The sequence below is a fragment of the Morus notabilis genome, unplaced genomic scaffold (assembly GCF_000414095.1).
Source record: "Morus notabilis unplaced genomic scaffold, ASM41409v2 Scaffold919, whole genome shotgun sequence".
NCBI lineage: Eukaryota > Viridiplantae > Streptophyta > Magnoliopsida > Rosales > Moraceae > Morus > Morus notabilis.
Window position 1 is genome coordinate 15,784 of NW_010366464.1, and position 19,884 is coordinate 35,667.

The 19,884-nt window shown below is 31.9% G+C and overlaps 3 protein-coding genes across 4 annotated transcripts; 1 reads left to right on the forward strand and 2 right to left on the reverse strand.

The window, feature by feature from the left end:
• The first annotated feature begins 1,470 nt into the window (after nt 1-1,470).
• LOC21384799 (UDP-N-acetylenolpyruvoylglucosamine reductase) lies at nt 1,471-3,727 on the forward strand. The gene is made up of 4 exons (XM_010110287.2): nt 1,471-1,778; nt 1,889-2,168; nt 2,921-3,120; nt 3,240-3,727. Exons 1-4 carry the CDS (start codon nt 1,543-1,545, stop codon nt 3,553-3,555), a joined length of 1,032 nt encoding a protein of 343 aa, XP_010108589.1. The 5' UTR covers nt 1,471-1,542; the 3' UTR covers nt 3,556-3,727.
• LOC21384800 (protein ABA DEFICIENT 4, chloroplastic) lies at nt 3,568-7,485 on the reverse strand. The gene is made up of 6 exons (XM_010110288.2): nt 7,236-7,485; nt 5,814-6,042; nt 4,715-4,815; nt 4,270-4,398; nt 4,071-4,159; nt 3,568-3,979 (listed from the first exon to the last, which is right to left on the reverse strand). The coding sequence occupies exons 1-6, from the start codon at nt 7,278-7,280 to the stop codon at nt 3,823-3,825; spliced, it is 750 nt and encodes a 249-aa protein (XP_010108590.1). The 5' UTR covers nt 7,281-7,485; the 3' UTR covers nt 3,568-3,822.
• A 6,340-nt stretch (nt 7,486-13,825) lies between these two features.
• LOC21384801 (caffeoylshikimate esterase) lies at nt 13,826-17,783 on the reverse strand. 2 transcript variants are annotated; one of them, XM_024173612.1, is made up of 9 exons: nt 17,628-17,783; nt 17,282-17,496; nt 16,959-16,988; nt 16,411-16,537; nt 16,165-16,311; nt 15,168-15,298; nt 14,948-15,085; nt 14,699-14,797; nt 13,826-14,365 (listed from the first exon to the last, which is right to left on the reverse strand). In XM_024173612.1, the coding sequence occupies exons 2-9, from the start codon at nt 17,423-17,425 to the stop codon at nt 14,138-14,140; spliced, it is 1,044 nt and encodes a 347-aa protein (XP_024029380.1). In that variant the 5' UTR covers nt 17,426-17,496; nt 17,628-17,783; the 3' UTR covers nt 13,826-14,137. The 2 variants fall into 2 exon arrangements, with proteins under 2 accessions (XP_024029380.1, XP_024029379.1); XM_024173611.1 differs by having other exon boundaries at nt 17,611-17,783.
• Nucleotides 17,784-19,884: the final 2,101 nt, after the last annotated feature.

A 19,884-nucleotide genomic window follows, 5' to 3' on the forward strand; every position in this document is an offset into this window, starting at 1 on the left:
ATAATAATATGGGAACATTTATTAAGGGTGGGACAATTATAACCACTCAAAAAAATATCAAAGTCACACATGTTAATAAATAAATTAAAAAAAGTCAAATATGCGTAGGAGCAAAGGCAACCTCTATGACGGAACTCTTAAAAAAAAAAAACTACCGGTAGAACTCTCACTTTTAACTGTTAAATTAATTTTTCAATGATTAGATCTGTACAAGTTCGTATTAAAACTTTACGACGCGCTACACATAACCGCTCCTGTTATAGATCTAACTGTTGAAAAGTAATTCAATGGTTAAGAGTGGAGGTTCCACCGATGAGCTTTTTTTTTTCTTTTAAGTCTCACGGTAAAAAATGCAAGTAAAAAAAATTATTTTTAATATTTTTATTTTAGGAACTAAATTTGGTACATCTTATATCCAATGTTTTCTATCTACTTATTTAAAATGATTTAATTTTAATATATTTTTTTAAATGTAGAGATTAAATTTAGTATAACTTTTGGCATGTTTACTTATCAGGATTGAAGAATGGGAGTGGGAAATGGGAGTCAATTCCATGTTTACTTGCTCTTTTTTATCCTGGAATGAGAGTGAGATTAGTGAGATTGGTGGGCCCCACTCAAATTTGGGATTGAGGAATGAGATTGGCACTCCCATGCCCCCTTGGGATTGAGACTCTCATTTCTAATATTAATATTAATTTACTATTATACCATTATGTTACTTATAAATACACAATTAAAAATAAAATTAAAAATAATAATAAATGCAACATATATTTATTATTTTATTTGCCTAATATTATAATATTAGCATAATTATTGTTAACTTTAATATAATAAATATGTACTTTATTTTTAATAAATTAATAATATATTTTATTTTTTAACACTATTTTATATTTTTATTTATTTTATTTAAAATTTATTTTTATATTTTAAATAGTTGTACAATTTAAATTTATTATTTTAGTACCAATTATTACACTAAATATTTTAATTATGATTAATTTTAATATAATAAGTACACTATATTTTTTAAATTGAAAATATCAAATTGATTTAAAGGGTAAATTAGTACTTTTACACTTTTTCATTTCAATTCTAGGTGTAAGTAAACGTATAAATGAGATTTGGAATGACTCCGATTCTGAATCTTATCACTAAGTAAACAACTTATTTTGACTCTGATTCCTCACTCCGAATCCTACCCACTACGAATTCTGCCCACTCCGATTTATGCTCATTCCGATTACGTGTAGGTAAACATATTAATAAATAAATTATTTTTAAAGAGACAAAATAATTTAAAAACTTTTTATCAAATAAAGTTAGTTTTCATCTAAAATTTAATGAGAATACTACTCATAAAATAAATAAAATAAATTGACTACGGAAACTAATTGTAAAAAGAGAAATAAATACTATTGATGAAATGAACTTTTTTTTCAAAATTTCCATAAGCAAGAAATACGAAAATCTCTATTTTCAAAGTAATGAGCTGTATCTAGACAGTCTTTTTACGAAGATCACTTCCCTACTTCTATGGCGATCCCTCTCTGTTACAAAGCTTGTTCACTTGTACTACATTCGCCACGAAACGGAGACCTTTTTCTGTGCAATTGCAAATATAGCTACAGTTCCACCAAACAAGGACAAAACGATTTCAAACTCATTCGCGGCCAGAAGCTCTTGAAGGATCTCGGCACTTGGGGCATCGGTGGCCCTTGCAACTATTTCACTCAAGTTTTCGATCACACCCAGCTCGTTTCTGCTATCAGGTTTGCTTTTTTTCTTTGTTCCACTTATTATGTGAATTTGGTAAATGGGTTTTCAAAGTTATTTCATTGAAAATGGGTCGTTTTGTGAAGTTTGAAAATGGGTTTTGTAGATACTGCAATGAGCATTCTTTGCGGTTCCTTGTGATTGGTAAAGGCTCAAATTGTTTGTTTTGTGATTTGGGTTTTGATGGCTGTGTGATTCTGAACCGGATTGAGTTCGTGGAGAGGAGAGAGAAGGAAGATGGCGTCTACAAAGTTGGAAGTGGTTTCGGGTTTAACCGTTTGGGAGTGCAATGTTCCAATGAAGGATTCACAGGGCTTGAGTTTGCTGGAGGAATTCCTGGGACTGTAGGTGGAGCAATTTATATGAATGCTGGTGCGAATGGGCAGGTAATTATGACTAGTTAGTGTGTACTAATGTCAAAGATAGAATTTGTCTCCGGTACACATAAAAAGGTTGGTTGATTTTAGCCTTTTAATGTAAATCACTCCAATGCACCATAAATCTTTTCTTTTCTTTTTTCCCTGGCATTTTAGACCTTAAATTTTGATATTTTTTACAGTACAAACCAATAAGTGACGGATGATAATTAGGGTCTCAAATGTCAAAAAGTAAAAAGAATGTGATAATAACGATTATCAGGTTCAACTTGCAAATTAACGGAAAATTTTGAGTACATTTGTACAAAAATAGAGGCATTTTCTTCTGTTAATTGACGGCGATTAAATATTGGATTAAAATTGCAAAACATTTGAATCTCTAGTTTCGTTTATCAAAATTTGAAGTTTAGGGGTCCAAGTGCCAAACTTATAACTATTGGATTAAAACTGCAACATATTTGAATCTAAAGTCTCATTTATCAAGCCCTGAAGTTTAGGGGTCCAAGTGCCAAATTTTGATGAGTTCAAGAGTGCATCAGTGTAAAAATAAAATAAAATAAAATAAAATAAAGTAAAACTTGATCCAAATATGGTTTAGCGATTAGAAATGTATAATACTGTAGTATTCTCCTTAAACTTTGAGCTTTGATTATTGTCGTCAATATTGTCCCATCCAATTCCATCAACAGGCAAGTGAGGAATGAATAGCATTGCTTCCAAGAATTCCTTAATCAGGCACTGATTGCTTTTCACATTTTTAGGAGACTGCCGATGTAGTTGAGAGTGTTGATTTTGTTACCATTGATGGAAGGTTACAAAGACTTGAAAGACCTGATCTCAACTTCGTCTACCGTTCATCCCCATTCCAGAGCATGCCAGACTTGGCAGCCATTGTTGCTGTTACATTTTGGCTGCGGAGCTCAGGGACGTCAAAGACAAGGTTGCAAGAATATCTAGAGAGGTAATCATATAGAAAGACTAACAATTAAGAGTTTCATCTCAATATTTCTCCGAATTTTAGGGAAAAAAAATGCACTGTAGTCTCACCAAGATCTACATTTTGCTGGTTTTGATGTACAGAAGAAAAGCATCTCAACCGATCGGGGAAAGAAGTGCGGGATCAGTATTTAGAAATCCATCAGATTTGGGTGTTTCAGCGGCAGAGTTAATTGAAAAGGCTGGACTGAAAGGATTAAGAGTGGGAGGTGCAATGATATCCAAAGTCCACTCCAACTTCTTCATAAACTGTGGTGGCTCAACTTCTCAAGATATGCTCAGCCTCATTGCCATTGCCAAGGAAAAAGTTGACACGAAATTTGGTGTACAACTCAAGGAAGAAGTTTTATATGTTCATCCCAGGGGAAAAACTAAAACACTATGGAGATCTGATTCTTAATTTAGTGTAGTTCAAATTGTAGTATTGAATAAAGCCTCAATTTCTGTCAACCAGATCTGTCACTGCTGTGTAAATAACATTTGATGAAAGAAAAATAAGAGGCTGAGTGCGTGCGAAGGAAGAAGACAAAAAGCGCATACTAATAAATTTCTCATTCACTTGCTGAGAGAGAAAAAAAAAAAAAGAAATATGCCAAATAGTTTTCAGTCTCTTTCTTCAATTTCCTCCAGATTTTCTGTTAGATTTTTTCGACATCAAGCGAATTCATCAATGCATGCCGTGCCGGCTGGAACTCCCAGCGCCGCTTCTGGTAAAGGCTTTGGTGATGAAATGAGCCATAATTCCAATGGGACAAAAGAGAAGGCAAAGAGAAACTGAGTGCCTGGTTTCTATCTGGTTTTCCTGTCCATCGTGAAAAACCTGCCTGAGTGAATTACAGTGACAGTTAGAACTTTGTCTTGCACAGAAAAGAGCATAAACACAAATACTTACAAAACAGAAACACAAAGGTATACCTCGCGGCAAAGAGATCTACAACCAACAAGTGAATCCACGCAGAAGCCAATGTCATCTCACTGGAAAACATTTTTGCCATACCTGGTAGCTGCACATGTTACGAAGGGCAGGGAAGAAATTGCTGGATAAGAATTTTCTTTTTCAACTTCGTAAGCTAGAGAAACAGTTCGACCTGTTTATGCTTCTTCAAGCACGCACCTCTGGCAATAAGTATTTGCTTGCAAAAATCAACCGCAGCGTTTCTGGTGTCCACGAAAGGTATAGTAGATATCCGTAAAGAAGCCCGAGCCCAACATATGGTATATTACTTTGCATGGATATTTTGGTCTGCAATTCACATGAGAAAGAACAATTACGTGCATGCTTTTAAGTAGGGCATGGAAGTATCATCACGGGTCCAAAGATTAGCAGGAAAACACTCTTAACTCAATACTGTGATTAGGCTTTAAAAGAAATGACTCAATAGAGCCTCAATTATAAAATCAAGGGGCCTAATACAGAAAACATTAACCATATAACAACGAATTCAAGTAGGTTATGGAATGCATTTTAAAAAGTGATTTTTAACTGAAAACAATTAAAAAAAAAATTTGAAAATTTTCTGCATAATTGATTGAGAAGCATAATTCTATGTTTAACTTACTAATTCAGACTTAGGAGCAAAAACCATGAGGGCATAAAATGGGAGAACTGCTACTGTTCCCAAACCAAAAACACTACTAGCAATTTGAGAACTTGCCATCCCTACAAAAGAAAGAGACAAGCGTTTATTTGGAAAGAGCGTATTATCAGTAGAAAAGTGGAAAACAGGCCACAAAAAGTAATGGCTAATTATCAATGTGGTGAAACAACAATGAGGGGATTCATAAGCATAATTTTATCATTCTTATGTGCATTTCAAAGCAAGCTACGATTCCCACCCTACAGGAGGGAAGTTGTAGGAAAAGATAAGAAGATTAAAAAAAATTAAGCACTGAAAAAAGATTCACTAAAATGAATCAGAAAGTATGAAGCAATGAAAAATAAAAAATAATAATAATAAGATGGATCCCTTTGGCCTTTCCTTTTCTAAAATGTAGACACAGAATGTATCAACAATACAAACAAGATACCACCAATTATTTTAAGAATAGCTTGGCAGCACTTGATTTTGCAGGCTAAACGAGGCACTAACAGGTCATTGTAACAAAGTTTTCTAGCTATGTTCCTTGACAAGTAGAATGGTAGAAAACAATGTAACGGAGCTGTACTATCAACTGCATGATATGAAGTATAACGAGATTATTTGACCAATAATGGAACAATTTAAACTAAAGTGAGGATTCAAAAAGAAAAAGCTTAAATTATTTAGGAGGAATCTGAGCATGAATCTCAGCAAGATTGAAAAATCAAAAGTGAGTTTCATCTGTATGCTTCCAAAAATTCCAAAAATTTCCAGTGGAAAATATGGGAAAGAGACTGCAGGGAGACCGTGAAAGTGAAAATGCTCCCTAAGTAGCAGATCAATCCAACGGGGCATTTTCAGAAGAAAACCAATTGACTACATCATAGGCGATTACTTGTTTATGTTGTCATTGCAATATGCATCTGATCAATGATTCTCTCCATTAAACGTAGAAGACCAAAAGGCTAAGCACAAAGACTTGATTCCTAATGTAGGATGGTATTTTCAGTCACGCAACTATGTATTTCACACCAACTTAAATTGCAAAAAATGTAGTAGAAAAGGCAAGAAGGATCACATGATGCGTTAATTCCAAAGGCTTTTTCAGATGGAACAAATCTTTTAAGTTTAGGTCTAAATATAACTCTTGATCCTCCAATAAAATTCCAGTCTCGCTGTAAGTGAGCCCCTTCTGTCACAACTTGTTGGCCAAAGAGTTCAGTGTTATTACTTCGGAGTGAAAGAGTGAATCTTTGATCTGTTCTATCATTATGCCAAGGTCTTATACGCTTCCCGAAGAGGTCAATCTATAAAAAATCAAACATCAAATATGATAAGACATCCCGATATCAGAAGAGCATACCAACTTACTACGTGAATCTAATGCAAAAGGAAACCAAATGTTTGAGTTAGGTGGTGATGATTTAAAGATCTTACATTTCCCTCCTTATATATATCCCATGTCGATCTAAAACAGTAACTTTCTCCATGAAGGTCTCGCAAACGGGCAAGCCATGACTGTAGATTCTTAGAGGTTGTTAAACGAAGGACAAGGATGAAGGGATTAGTGGACGATTTGGATACGCATGGTTGTTTGTTATGGGAGAAAAGAGGAGAGAATGGAAAGAATCCATATCAAACACAGTAAGAGAGAGATCTTCCCTCTCATCTCCATTTTCCTCACTAGAATATTTAGCTTTTTTCCATTTCTATTTTATTTCGCTCATACCAAACATAGCTATAGTATCTCTATATGTGTGTGTGTATTAGAGAGAGAGACTATGTTATGGCATTAATATTGCAATTTGTCTCCAAACTATCAGACTTCTCAAGTAAACCAACATAAGCGAGCTTTTTTAGAAACAGACTACAACTTCATTTTTTTCAAGATATAATTGAGTTCAGTTGAATTTAGTTTCTTAGATCGAAATCTACCCTAGAGACACTAGTTTACGAATTGATTTCGATTAGAGACAAGCTAAAAAGGGGAATTCGGCAGCATCGCATTCGTTACTGCTATTTTTTCAAAAGATCGTTACCGCTGTCAAATGTAAAGACAGGCAGTAACTGTAAAGACATCCTAACCGCTGCACCACTCCATTGGTGGCACCTTTGTTGCTGTTAATTAATTAATTGTCCTTCATTGCATCTTATGTATTATGTCTAATATATAAGTATGACCCCTTAATTGAAACCTTTAGTAAACGACCTTTAGTAAATGTAAGTTGTCAATTGAAATTTTGCTATTAGGGGGTCCAAGATGAATTTAAACTAAAGCAAACCAGCCCCTTAACACTAATCCAAATTGGTATGATTGAAAAAGAATTCTCTAAATTCTGTTATTTCCATTTCGACAAATACAATTTACCTAAATCCTACAAATCTCAGATCGCACTCAAAGTTAAACGGCATATTAGAGCATTTTAGTTAGTATTGTGGGGAAAAGAAAGAAAGAAAGAAAGAAATAATGAAAAAACAATTTGAAAGCCGAAATCCATACCTGGAGGGAGAGTGGAGAATGGGAAAAGCGAGAAGTGAAGGTCATGTTGGGTGCGAAAAGAAGAGAAGAAACCAAACCCACAATCAAAGCCAACAAGAATGCCTCATTTATTGAGTTCGTTAATATAAGTGCGAGGTTTGGCCACTCAGAGCAAAGCACTGCAAACAAGGACACGCATGCACGAACGCAGCTTAGAGAGAGAGAGAGAAATGAAATTGGAAGGTAATTGCGCACTCACTCACTCACTCACTCACTGACAGCTAAGGAAGAGCCGTTTGAGAGCACTACAAGTTGGCCAAGAGAACGAGAGGAAAAAGACACATCCCCCCACTTGGGCTCCTTTGTTTGTTTCTTTGTATCCTTTGTAGGTACTACTATTTTTAGGAAAATTAGGTGGATTGTGCATTTTGACCACCTCACCGCCCCTTTTAAATTAAGGATTAATTTTAGGGAGTTTATCTGATAGTTTCTGAAAAAATATAGGGTGCGTTTGATAAATAGATCTAAAATTATAATTTTAAATTATGGTTCAGAATCAGTGTTTATTTACAGTAATTTTAAATCATGATTCAGAATTAGTGTTTGGTTTAGATGATTTTGAATCATGATTCAAAATTTGATGTGATATTTTAAACTAGCTCAAATTATGATTCTAAAACTACTCCTCTCTTGATTCAAGGTGATTCAAATCCCTGATTCTGAATTATGGTTTCAAAATCATGATTTGAACCTAAAATCATGAATCATGGTTCTGGTTTTAAAATCATGATTAGAATAACCCTGGTTTGAATCTTCATACCAAACGAACTCATAATATAAGTAGTCACTTATTTTTTAACCGTCAGATCTATATCATAACTATTTATTTTACATGTTTTTTCTAATTTAATGTGATTTTGATCAAGTTAAAAATTGAGACTACCGGTGAAACTCCTTTAATTTTATTTTTTACACCTACAAAGTATTAGTCATTTTATTTTGCTTTCAAAACTTTCAAGCGTCACACTAATGATATTTGAGCTTAATAGATGTTGCATTAACTGTATCTGTGTGATAGAAGTGTTAAAAAAAAAAAAAAAAGGACTGATTAGCACCTGAGACGCATGTATTGTGTTGGGTGGAATTAAAAATGTTGTTGATGTATGTTGTCTAAATTAACTGATGTAAAAGCAAAATTCTCAAATAAGACTGAAAAACGAAGAGTTTGTTTATTTGCATTCAAACTCAACAAAAATTTAAATTTAAGTTATAATTTTATTTAAGTTTATGTTCTTTTTGTAAAATTTAAGTTTGAACTTAAATTTTAACTTGAGTTTAGAGCTAAAATCTTCAAGTTTCCTCTTCAACTCAAGTTCCTAAACTCAAATTTAAGTTAATGAATAATATTTTTTCTATTCTTAAAAACGTAATAACTTTTGAATTTTAATTTCAATTGAGATTATTATTTTTTCTATGCGTTCATAACGAAAAGACGAATAGAACCTCACACATATAACATATTAAAAATTTCTATCACCATTGAATTTTATTAAAATACTATCTAAATATAAATTTAAGTTTTGACTCATCTAAACACAAATTCAAATATATTCTCAATTTAAATTATAACTCAAAATGTATACATCTAAACACAAACTCAAATTATACTCAAATACACATAAAATTCAATTAAAATATAAACTTAAATCATTTTAAAATACAAATAAACAAGCCCGAAGAATCTCATTCTTCAACATCTTGTCAGCAATTTGGACAAAAGGTATCCAGGATAACATTTTAAGCTCCACCTAACACGTCACGTGCACCTAAATTGCTAAAAAAAATTGTCCATTTTTTAATAGTTATGTCATAAATGGAAGACCAACTTTCCTTCTGTGCAACAGCAGAACCGTTAGTGCAACATTTGTTAAGCTCGGGTGTCATGAGTGTGTTAATTAAAAATTTAAAGGATTAAATGAGACAACTAATATTACTTGGGGGCTAAAAGTAAAATTAACTCTTAAATTAATGGTGGAATTTTTTTAGGTAAATGGTCGAACTTTTTCTTCAGGTAAATGATTGTTTTCTACAATGGTCAATTCTTAGTATACCACTATACCATGGTTTATCAATGAGAAAAAGGTATATTATTAATTGAAATTAGTTAATCTAAATTAATCAATACTAAATCACTAAGTCAATCAATAATATACCACTAAATCAATCAATTGATTTATCATTGAATCATCATGATTTATCGCTGATAAACAACCATTTTCTTAATCTTATAAAACTTCGATCATTTACTAAAAAATAACTTAAATAAGTTATTTTTACGCATATCTTTATATTTTTTTATCCCTTACCAAAAGTTCTTAAGGACAAATTGGTAATTTAAATAGTAGTATCATAAATGCATTTATAGTGCGTTGAAACAAATCCAATTTTTGAGAAAAGTCCTGTTGTTTTGTTTTTAATCAATTGAAAACTATTTAAGTTCTACGGCCATATTTACAATTGGAGTTAGAGTTTATATTAGAATCTCTAACGCAATACTACGTGCTAATAAAAATTTAGCATTTATATGTAAAAAATACTCTTTAATGTAATGTCATGTATTGTGTTAAATTTTTCATATGTTATATTTTGTGATGAATTTGTCACTAAAAATAACTTATGACAAATTTAATATTTTATTGATATTGATTGATATATTTATTTTTTCAGTTAATCATTGCAATTTTTTCATTTTCAATTTATTTTAAAATTAAAAGTTTATTTTTACAGCTATTAAAGTCTAACGATTATGATAAAAAGTATATTTAACATTTGAAATAGCATCATCTATTATAATACAAATGAAAATAACACATCATATCACATTATTTAGTACCAAATATACAATTGATATTAACAATTGCATTAGAGATGGTCCTAGATAGTATGTTGAATTAAAAATTAGGCAACACAATATAAATTTTTCTATGTTTTCATATTTATTTCACTTTTTTTCTTTTTTTGCAATGAGTTTCTTTGGGACTGAAAAAATAAACTATCAATAGTTATTTACTTTCCAGCCATCAAATCCGTATAAAAAATTATATATTTTACATATTTTTTTTAATTAGTGTGATTCTGATCAGATTCAATAGTCAGAAGCTGCTTACTAGAAAAAGTCATTTTTTTGCGCTTCAAAATAATGTCATTTGCTTCTTTATTAGTGGACTTCTTTTACGGTGCATCTTAAAATTGTGACCTACTAATAGAGTAAGTATTTTTATCGTTAAATTAATTTTTTAATTGTTTAATCTATTTGTGTAACGTGTTATAAATTTTTAATACTCACGCTTCATATCTCACCATTAAAATTTTAATTTAACTGTTAAAATTACTTACTTTACCGATGAGTTACAAATGGGGATGCATAGTATTGGTGGCATAAATCCAGAATGGAGATTTAATTGAGTTGACGTTGGGATTAGATCAGTGGATCACGTGGGGATGTTTGACATTCTCCTTTTAGTGCAGAGACTTTCAGTTAGCTACTTCTTGACTACTTGGTTCGGTCAACGAAATATGAGATTACCAACCATGATCCATGATATAAGGTACATGGCCTTTTATTAGTGTCGTTCACTTCGTGAATTTAAATTTTTAATTTGAGTTAAGATATTATATATTTTAAAAATTTTTTACTGTAACAAAAAAAATTAAATGTTATATTTTTTAAAAATTTTTAATTATAAAAATTTAAAACTGAAAACTTAAATGATAAAATAAATTAGGCATTAATTACTTATAGAGAAATAAAAAAAATTAAATGTTACATTTTTTAAAAATTTTTAATTATAAAAATTTAAAATTGAAAACTTAAATGATAAAATAAATTAGGCATTAATTACTTATAGAGAAATAAACGACAAGATTGATAGAAGGATACAGCTCGAAAGATCTTTGGTTGCTTTATCATCCAACCAAACTAGTTGTGACCCACAGACAAAATGGAGTCCTATAATAGGTCAGATTAAAGGAAAAAGGGGGAGTAGTGGGTTATAACTCATAAGTGGGAGAATGTGAGAACAGGCAAGAGATCCACTAACCACAATTGGTTGGGTCTTAAAAATTCTTTCTTAATTTCCTTTTAAATGGGACTTTTCTAAAAAGTCCTAAAAAGATATACTCCCAAATAGTTTCCCACTTTAATATGTAGAATATATATTTTTAAAAATTCAGATATCAAAATCTCACTATACTTAAGGCATGTTCTTTTAGAGTGTGATTTGAGTGTAGTTTTTGAGTTGAATTTGAGTTATAATTCGAGTTGAAGTTGTAACTTGAGTTTGTGTTTGGTTGTGTACATTTGAGTTATGGTTTGAGATAAGAATCTTTTTTTGAGTTTGTGTTTGAGTGAGTCAAAACTTAAATTTGTATTTAGATAGTATTTTTAATAAAAACTCAATAGTGATGAAAATTTTTAATAGGGTATATGGGTGAGATTTTATTCGTCTTTTCGTTGTCAACGCATAGAAAAAAAATCATCTCAATTAGGATTAAAACGAAAAAGTTATAGTATTTTTAAGAATAGAAAAAATACTGTTAATTAATTTGAGTTCGAGTTTCTGAACTCGAGTTGAAGGGGACACTTGAACTCGAGTTTTAGTCCTAAACTCGAGTTCAAACTTAAAACAACATGAACTTGAATAAAGTTGAAACTCGAGTTACATTTTTTTTAGTTTTATGGGCAGCCAAACACACTTAGGGGCTGTTCTTTTGTCGTTTTTGAGTTAGGTGACTTGAGTGTAGATTTTGAGTTGAGTTTGAGTTATAACTTGAATTGAAGTTGTAACTTGAGTTTGTATTTGGTTGTGTATATTTGAGTTATGATTTGAGATAAGAATCTTTTTGAGTTTGTGTTTGAGTGAGTCAAAACTTGAATTTGTATTTAGATAATATTTTAATAAAAACTCAATGCTGATGGAAAATTTTAATAGGGTATATGGGTGTGGTTTTATTCGTCTTTTCGTTATCAATGCATAGAAAAAAAAATTATCTCAATCAGAATTAAAACGCAAAAGTTATAGCATTTTTAAGAATAGAAAAAATCATGTTCATTAATTTGAGTTTGAGTTTCTGGACCCGAGTTGAAGGGAAAACTTGAACTAGAGTTTTAATCCCAAACTCGAGTTCAAACTTAAAAGAACATGAACTTGAATAAAGTTATAACTTGAGTTATTTTTTTTTTTTTGAGTTTTTAACTCAAAAATAGGGCTGTTGAACATCCCCTTAAAGTTTAAGGACCGGACTAAACATACCAAAAAAAGGAACTGCAACCTTATTATGCTGGTCTCAATATAATAATACTCAAGATGAGCTACACTTATGAGTCTTATGATGCGGAATTCATATTATATTAGTGAATGATATTGAGCACCACCAATGCCTAATAACATTGCTCTTTCTGTTTGCAGGCAAACTTTAGAGTCTGGGCTATGTGAAGTTGAGACATAAGAGTTGTTCTTTTGCAACAAAACTCAGAAAAAGTTTAAATTCAAGTTACAACTTTTGTAAAATTTGAGTTTGAACTCGAATTTGAACTCAAGTTTAAACTCGAGTTTGGGGCTAAACTCAAGTTTAAATTTTCCCTTTAACTCGAGTTCATAAACTCAAACTCAAAGTTAATAAACAATATTTTTTCTATTATTAAAAATGCCATAATTTTTTCGTTTTAATTCTGATTGACATGATTTTTTTTTCTATGCATTCACAACGAAAAGACGAATAAAACTCCACCCATATACCCTATTAAAATTTTTCATCACCATTACATTTTTATTAAAATATATATAAATACAAATTTAAGTTTTGACCCACCCAAACACAAACTCAAAAAGATTCTCAATTTAAATAATAGCTCAAATGTGCACATCTAAATACAAACTCAAGTTACAACTTTAATTTAAATTATAACTCAAACTCAACCAAAGATCATTACTCAAATCACCCTAACTCAAAAATGCAAAAAAACAACCCCTGCATACTTCTATTTCTTGCCGGAAGAAGTCTCAAGTTGTCTTTGTGGACCATCATCTCTGGCAAACATGCTTTATTTTCTGTCTGTACTATTATTGAACTTTTTTTCTCTAGCTCGCAATTATTATGCTTCCATGGTTTCTTTCATGTTGCTCAAATATCATCTGCACAAGTCCTCTCTCAGTGCAAGCTAGGTGTCTTTATGTCTGCACCAATTTAAATATTGACACCCAAGTAACACTTTCACAAGTGGTAGCGGTGAAGCATTACTTACAAATAATGCAGATTAAAACTTCTGGGACAATTTCTGACATGCATAACATCCATTACAAATATCATATCTATCAGAAAATGTTCGAGAGTCTTACTTGCAGCAAAAACTCTTTATTGTATGATTATCATAGCCATGAGAAACATGATGGATATTAGCGAACACGAAAACAAAAAAGATGCTTCCATCTCAATTGGAGCTAAAGGTTCAAACTGTACATATCTTCATAGGCTGCCTTCAATAAGGTCATGACTTTAAAAAATAAAAAATAAAAAAAAATTGGCAGACACACTGAAGATATTAAGGACCTTGTCTTGATTCAAGCCTGAACCATCATTAAGATAACTGAGTTTGTACAAGCAATGCAAGGAAGACGAAGAAGCTAAACTCTTCCCAAATACCTTATTAATCAGTTGACTATTCCAATATCAAAGCTGAAGTTCAAGTTATCAAAAAGCTTCAGCAATTATTTTTCGGAAAAATGATTATAAATTAGAAAACAATACAAAAAATATGGCTCGCAAATGTCACACACTTGATGATTTGTATATGCAATTGCAAACTTTGAAGCGAATGTGCTTTTCTGTACACATCCATGCATGCAAAAAGATCGAGAAAGAAGTCAGCTGCCCACACTTTTTGCGCTATGCTCATCAAGCCACGAAACAATGTCGTTGAAAACTCGAATTATCATTTCATCAGGCTCACCCTCAAGAAGCGAATGATAAGCATCCTTGTAAAGGTTAAGCTTCTTGTCTAAACTGCTAGCCTTGTCATACAAGGCCTTGCTCACAGACGCGTCAGTTACAATGTCTGCCTCACCATGCAAGATTAATAACGGCAGGGAAACCTGTAAAGACATTCAGTGAAGATAAAGGCAAAAACCCTTAGAACTTAACAATTCCATATTACTTCCAGGTACAATGAAATCTCCTCAAAATTGAAATAGAACATTGTAGACAGATGAATGAAATTTTAGCAGATTCAGATAGATCTCATACTCTTGACATCTCAAAGTGAAAATTCATGACCAATTTTGGCCACCTCTTGTAAGTCCATAAAGAATGCTACTTATAATGGTACAGAATGGATGACAAAGACAAACAAGAAGACTATGCAGAATATAGAAAACCACATTCCACACAAGCAAAATGTAATAAAAGAAAAAAATGAAATGCCATACTTGTTCCAACCAACGTTCTATCTCTTGTGTGGTTTTCAGCATTTCTAGTGCAGTCCGTAACCGTGGTTTATCCTTGTAAGCAATGACATTGTAGGCTGTCTGTATTTAGAGAAAAAAGATCTGGTTAATAAGGAATTGTGTGCGCCTAAAGCAGGATGGATAACATAAACGGGATTAGAAAAACGTTACTTAGAAGCTAGGCAAATAGAAAGAAAGTAATACTATGAAATCCAGATGGTAACTTCACACCATTTCTCTCTTCTTCAAGTCTCTAAATGCAGCCTCAGCCAAATCCTTTTGTGGCACTAATTTCATCTTTGGAAAAATTTTAGCAAGACCAATCAGGATCTGCTTTAACAGCAATGGTGGAACCATGTCATCTGCAATCTACAGAGCACTTTTTCAGTCAATCAAAAGTTTAAATCTCATAAAGGCAATTTTAATACACTGATCGTGATTCATAAATTACTTTACACATCGGTGCAACAAGAACTGCACCAGTCCATGCATTTGGTTGCTTTAGGTGCATCTTCAGAGTCACAGCTCCGCCCATAGACTGTCCAAAGAGGAAGCTTGGAAGAGAATGGAACTCTGGGTTCTCTGCCATCGTTCAGCATTTATAAGCACAAAGATCAGAGATGCTATAGAAAAACAGGGTAACTTGTGTTTATACAATTACTTATAAATCCCTAGAAAAACATGGTATATTTCAGTCAATTGTTATAGCTTGATGATTCATTTTGAGATCATATATTTCAAAAATGAAAAACAAAAAGAAGAGGTTACAGCTGAAAGAAACAACTGATTGGAAAGAAGAAAAGAAAGCAAAAGAAACCACAGGTGGTGCATCCATAATTGGTTGTTTATGTTAATGATTCCCTTCTGAGTCCCAATGAAGAACAAATCGAAGATAAAACTCACTTTTTCCAGCATGTTGATTGAACACATCCAATTCAAAACAAGCACCCTCACTACTATCAAATGATTGCTCTAAAGTTTTCTACATTCAAATAATCAGGTGGACTCGAGATACAGAGTACAAACTTTCCAAAAGGCAAATACAAGTAGGTCGACTGCCAAAATTATATCTAAACTATCAGATTCATTGCGAACTATCTACCTAGGGGATTAATCTCCTTAGTTCTCCAATTTCTCTCTTTTGTAGTATATTAAACACATTAAATCAAGAACTCCTATGACCAGCAAAATTCAAATTATTAAATGGTTTTAAAAACCTATTACAGCATGCAGATTTGAAGCACCCATCATAAGCATCATTGCTGAGCGCACTTACTTTTTTTCTTTTTCTTTTCATCTTTGACAAGTAACTCTACAAGGATAATACAAATCCTCTGAGTATTCAAAATTAACTGTTGCTTCTGGGAAGAATTTGTTCATTAAGTGTTTGCACTAATCCTTAATTGTTAAAAAGGTTTTGTACAGGTCACTAAAAGACTAAGCATCACCTTTGACTTTCGAGTAATGCTCAATGACATCGTCCACAAGCTGATCAAAGCTTGGGATAAAGCAATGAAGACCTTCAGAGAGACCAAATCCTGGATAATCCATTGCAAAAACTCCAAATCCATATGATGCCAACTTCCTTGCAATTCCTGAAATTTTTATGAAATAATTAGATTCAATTAGCATGGCTAATCAAAAACAGAAGTTTACTAATCTTCAACTGAAAATCTTCGACTTAAGCTACATGCCTTCGAAGAAAAACGTGCATGTGTCACCATAACCATGACAAAAACACACTATTGCCTTGGGGCTAGACGTCTCCGGAAGCCAACTCTTAGAGAAAATCTTCAATCCCCTAGAGTTCACCTCATACGACTGCACCACAGTATATGTGCCGTTATTCTTCTTTGCATGATAAGTAAACTGAAGCAACTTCAAAAATGTAAACAAGTTGAACAAATACTTGAGACAATACTAATTGTGCTCATGCAGCTTTTTCTAAACTCAAATATCAAGCACCCACAGTTAAATCAATAGGCTGAAACAAGTCCACAATTAGAAAAGAAAAGAAAATGTAAAATAGACGTATAACAAACTTCTGCTTTTTCTTTTTATCTAATTATGGAATTGCACCCAAAAAAAAAAGAAAAAAAAAAAGAAAACACTGAAGAATTCCTCCAAAGTTCAATAGAGGGGCTCCACCCTTTGGTTAAATTTCTGGGGAAGAAATACGTCCCTACACATAACAGTAGTGACATAAACAAGAAGTTCTTTACCAAAAATAAACAGTCCCCACCTCCTTCATTGTCAATCCATCTGTCGGTGTCTGCAACAAAATCAAGGACATAAGAATTAATATTATCGAGTTATGAACGATCAATTCTCAATATTGCTAATCAAAATTTCTAACTGCTTTTTTAAATTTTCCAATACTACTAATTTAACTTTTCCCAGTTCTAAAAAAAAAAAAAAAAAAACAACAACAATTACAATCTCTCCAATTTCAAGTCAGTGAGAAAAAAGAACCCATTGAACATAATGAGCAGCATAAGATTTAATTACCAATACCATACGTGATAAAAGAATTTAAAAAAAAAAAAAAGGAGTAAAATTGATTACCTTGAACAGGATATGATCAATCCCAAGCTGAATATCCTTGAAAGCCTCACGAGCACGCCTTCTAGCAGGAGCTTCGTCCATGTTGGCATCCAAAAGCTTCTGCATTTCATCGCCGACGCCTTGCAACTTCAATGACTGTGCCATGATTTCCAATCTCTTATTCTTCTTCTTCGTCTTCCTTTGGAAACTGAAACTATTCAGTTTGGCCCTCAATTCTGTAACAAAAAAGACGCTTGCTTTTGAGCAGAAATTAATGGAAGGCAGAGAAGAAAAAGAGAAAAAAATATTGGCTTTCGAGAAAAAATAGTCAAGAGTCTGGAAAAGGATACCGTTCAAAGGGTCGCACCTGGAAAGCTTCGCGGACTTCAACGCCATGTGGGTTTTTTCTCCTATTATTTATTTTATTTTATTTTACTAATTTTTTTGGGGGTGATTTCGTTATTTGGAAGGAATTCAGAAGGCGAAGAACGAAGAGACGCAGACAACAAGAGGTCCAGTTTGCTTCCTTGAGCTGGGAAGTGAAGTAATATATATATATATATGAAAAAAAAGAGACAAGAACAAAGATGATACATAAGTTGAATTTATAAAAGTAAGATATTTTTTTTAAAAGGGAAATTGCATTTAAACAAAAACTAAAAAATAATCAATATATTACAATGTGAATGGTCTATTAAAGGGATAGAGGCACACTTGAGAATTAAAAAAAAGAGAAAATCTAACAACGAGCACACTTAAAATTATAATTGAAGAAATTCCTCCCATCAAATAATATTTAGAGCTCGGAAGAGGTAGATTACTAAATCCCACAGAGAAGAGACATTAATATCATGACCTAAAAAAAATTATAGCCGGACCAACAATTCCACATTAATGGGAAACAAACAACCAATGCTAAAAGGTGAGAAAATCACCCCTGTTATTACAAAACAAAGTCAAACACACGCCGGAGGCCAACAACAAAAAAAGAGACACTAAAATTAAACGACAAAAACATGAACACCTTTATTTGGCAAACACACTGTTGTGGTGTCAATCGCAACAATATCGCTAAGAAGTAATAAAGAGTGAGTTTAAACGTACCATTCTCACGAGAATAACATATTCATTAAGTACTAAAATTGGATAATTTCAATTTTATTTGAGTAATCAAAAAGATGAATTTTGATTAATTTTACAAAATTAAAATTTAAAACAACAATAAAATTTAAAAATAATAAAGTAAAAAAGAAAATTATTTTCTAAAATAACAAGGCAAGAATAAAACAATGATTATGAATATGCTGAGAATCATGATTTCATCAATCTTAATCGAATTTAATTTATTTAAACATTACTGTAATTTTTAGATCATATTATGTTGATGGTCGAATTCTCTTATGTTTTATGTACTCATTCTCAAGTTATATATAAAATATACATTTTCATAAAACTCACTATACTCTATGTGAATTAAATTACAAAAATGTTAAGATTAAAGGATTCAAAAATGACCACAAAAAAGAAAAGATTGATATATCTCTATACTATCTCTGAATTTATTGTATTTATTTCAGAGCTATGTTACAAAAATCTACTCTCAGTTTCATTTTGATCCTTAGTTCATTCAAAAAGTTGATATGAAATTTCGAAAGCATTATGTATAAAAATAAATAAGTCAACACAAGTATGCCAATCACAATAACGTTTACACAAATTAAATCCTCATAATATGATTACGTCATTACCCTAGCAAAAATTAAATTTGAAACATAATTATAATTAAACTAACACAGTATAAAAAATTCAAATAACATTTTCATAACAAAAATAATAAAAGCAGAGTTTTAGTACAAACACTAGTGGCAGATACAGTTTCTGATATGTTTCGGATATCTCTTAACAGGAATCAGAACTCCTCCTCAAGAATTCAAACTTAAAATTGCAAACTTTGAAATTTAAACTAAGAATTACTAAAACAAAGATTTTCCTTTTTTTAAAAAATTTCTAAAGAGCTCTAAGGCTCGAGAGATGCCTTGAAGAGTTGGGGAAGCAACTTATTTATAAGCCTTGAAATGCAGTTGAGTCCAATGCATGGATGCTGTAGAGTCACATAGTTTTACAAGTTACCTTCTTTAGAATTTTTTTATATTTCTTCTTTTTCTTCCTCCGAAATCACATTGAGAATCTAATATTTTGGACTTAAACTAGTGCGGCAAGGACTACGTGAAACTGAATTTCTATTGGCCATCAGAAATCAACAAACATTTCAAATTGATCCGGATCATTAATTTAATAAGCATGACACGAGGCGCAACTGGATTAGTAGGAGAAAACAAGCTCACATAGACTGGCTCACATGGAAACAAACACAAGAAAGATGCTTTCCTAACATTTGAGGCATGCTGATGTTTCCTTGTCTGCTCACTCCCTTCCCCCCAAGAGTGTAATGCACTCTCCAATCCTGACTGTCCAAATGCTTTGATCCAACAGATGTGATTCAAGCTGAAAATAGAATAAAAATAAAATAGAAATTATTGCATTTATATTATATAAAAACCTAATATAGTATAATATAATATATATTATTAATTTATTTATAATAATATTATATAGTTATATAT

Coding starts and splice junctions, on each gene's coding strand:
- LOC21384799 (XM_010110287.2), top strand. CDS start 1,543: ATGGCGATCCCTCTCTGTTACAAAGCTTGTTCACTTGTACTACATTCG. Junction 1,779..1,888: donor CAGCTCGTTTCTGCTATCAG/GTTTGCTTTTTT, acceptor TGGGTTTTGTAG/ATACTGCAATGAGCATTCTT. Junction 3,121..3,239: donor TTGCAAGAATATCTAGAGAG/GTAATCATATAG, acceptor TTTGATGTACAG/AAGAAAAGCATCTCAACCGA.
- LOC21384800 (XM_010110288.2), bottom strand. CDS start 7,280: ATGACCTTCACTTCTCGCTTTTCCCATTCTCCACTCTCCCTCCAG. Junction 4,816..5,813: donor CTTTGGAATTAACGCATCAT/GTGATCCTTCTT, acceptor TTTCTTTTGTAG/GGATGGCAAGTTCTCAAATT. Junction 4,399..4,714: donor TTGCTCCTAAGTCTGAATTA/GTAAGTTAAACA, acceptor TGTGAATTGCAG/ACCAAAATATCCATGCAAAG.
- LOC21384801 (XM_024173611.1), bottom strand. CDS start 17,656: ATGGCGTTGAAGTCCGCGAAGCTTTCCAGGTGCGACCCTTTGAACG. Junction 16,538..16,958: donor ATGGATTGACAATGAAGGAG/GTGGGGACTGTT, acceptor ACTGTGGTGCAG/TCGTATGAGGTGAACTCTAG. Junction 14,798..14,947: donor ACTTGAAGAAGAGAGAAATG/GTGTGAAGTTAC, acceptor CTCTAAATACAG/ACAGCCTACAATGTCATTGC.